We start from the raw sequence: 2,110 nt of genomic DNA, 5'->3' as shown, positions 1-2,110 counted from the left end.
TTGATTGAAAATCTATACTACTATTATAATCATGCATGTATTCTAAAAAAAACTAACCACACTCTACTTTCATTCATTGCTGTCCTCATAGGTTCATGTCTGCTAAGTGAAACATTATAAGTACTTGACATGTATGTATTAAGTAAAGTACTAGATGTATGTCATTCATTGTTGTAACTCCAACTCTGCTAAATGAATCATTATTAATACTCAGTATCTATTTAATGAGGAAATGTATGATACTGAAAATAACTCATAATTCTCAAAAACTAGTGCTGAAAGTGTATTATCTTTTCTCTCAAAACAAGCAAACACACTGAAGCAATGGAGCATGGAAACATCACAGAATTTATCTTTCTGGGACTATTTACAGATAAGGCAGTGAATGCTCCCTGCTCTGTGCTGTTCTCCCTGACCTACCTTGCAATTGTCTCAGGAAACCTGGTCATTCTTCTCACCATCAAGGGCAGCCACCTTAGTGAGCAGCCCATGTATTTTTTTCTCAGCTACTTGTCCTTCATGGATGTCTGCTTCACTTCCACAGTGGCCCCCAAACTGATCCTAGACTTATTGACTCAATGGAACACCATCTCCTTCAATGGCTGCATAGCCCAGATGTTTTATGCTCACTTCTTTGGTGCCACAGAAATCTTTGTCTTGGTGGCAATGGCCTATGATCGCTATGTAGCCATCTGCAGACCTCTTCATTACATGGTCATCATGAGTAGACAGGTGTGCTATGTTCTCCTAATGGCATCTGTTCTAGGAGCTTTTGTCCATTCCTTTATGCAAGTACTGATTATTATTGAACTTCCTTTCTGTGGTCCCAATCAAATCGACCACTATTTCTGTGATATCTTTCCCTTGTTGAAGCTGGCCTGCATGGATACCAGGCTTTTGATGATCGCTGTCATTACCACCACAGGGGTGTTATCTATTCTGACCTTTGTGGCCCTAGTGATTTCTTACATTATCATCTTGTCCACCTTGAGGACTCGCTCATCCGAGGGGCGCCGCAAAGCCCTGTCCACCTGTGGCTCGCACATCACCGTGGTGCTCATGTTCTTCCTGCCCCTCATCTTCACCTATGCACCCATGGCTGATTCTGTCAGTGATGACAAGGTGTTTGCTCTGTTCTATACCATGATCGCCCCCTTGTTCAATCCTCTCATCTACACCCTGAGGAATGCAGACATGAAGAATGCCATGAGGAAAGTGTGGTGCCAACAAAAGCACTTCAAAGGGAATTGAATATGCTGGTGTTGGAGTTCTTTGTTCTCTCTACAAACTCAGTGTGAACAAACCCAGCAGGCTCAGAATGGAGGTGAGCTACCACCAAAAGTTTCAATCTTTGGAGAAATAATAAGATTGCTATATGCTCTTTGGTATTACTTTGTTTCTCTCAGTGTGAATACAAGGTTACATGGATCCATCCATCTCCAGGATTTTCACAGTTCTGATATTCTGAAACTTCATGCTATTCTTAATCCTGTACATGATGAATGTTTCCTGGTAATTACTGGGGGAAATTAAAAGGGCTACATAGTTTATGACTTAGGAAATAGATAAGATTGCAGGGAACACCTGTCATAGACAGAAATACTAAGTTCTTCCTTTGTAAGAGGGTGTGTGTGTGTGTGTGTGTGTGTGTGTGTGTGTGTGTGTGTGTTTATTGAATGAAAAATAAATGTGGAAAAGGTAGCTGCTGGTGTATATTTTAACTACCTTACCAAGCAAAGCTAGTAACATTAACAAACGTGATGCAATTATTCCATTTACATTGTACTTGGTAGAAGTTCTTGTGATTCATTTTTAGTATCCTGTTGGTAATGTATTATTTTATTTATTTATTTAACTATCTATTTATTTATTTTTCCAGGCCTGGGGCTTGAACTGAGGGCCTGGGTAATGTTCCTGAGCTTCATTTGTTCAAGGCTAGCACTTTACCACTCAAGCCACAGCACTACTTCTGGGTTTTTCTGTTTATGTGGTGCTGAGGAATCAAACCCAGGGGTCCATGCTAGGTGAGCACTCTACCACTAAGCCACAATTCCAGCATGGAAGTGTATTCTTACAACCAGAAGTTACAAGTTAGACTAAGGGAATAGGA

At 40.5% G+C, this 2,110-nt stretch overlaps 1 protein-coding gene across 1 annotated transcript; it reads left to right on the top strand.

Moving 5' to 3' along the window:
• The first annotated feature begins 324 nt into the window (after window positions 1–324).
• Window positions 325–1,251, top strand: LOC125362504 (olfactory receptor 4P4-like). Its single transcript, XM_048361335.1, has one exon. It carries the CDS (start codon window positions 325–327, stop codon window positions 1,249–1,251), a length of 927 nt encoding a protein of 308 aa, XP_048217292.1.
• The last annotated feature ends 859 nt before the right edge of the window (window positions 1,252–2,110 follow it).

This window comes from Perognathus longimembris, chromosome 13 (genome assembly GCF_023159225.1).
Source record: "Perognathus longimembris pacificus isolate PPM17 chromosome 13, ASM2315922v1, whole genome shotgun sequence".
NCBI lineage: Eukaryota > Metazoa > Chordata > Mammalia > Rodentia > Heteromyidae > Perognathus > Perognathus longimembris.
The sequence above is the reverse complement of the archived record's forward strand: the minus strand, read 5'-3'. Positions and strand labels throughout refer to the sequence as shown.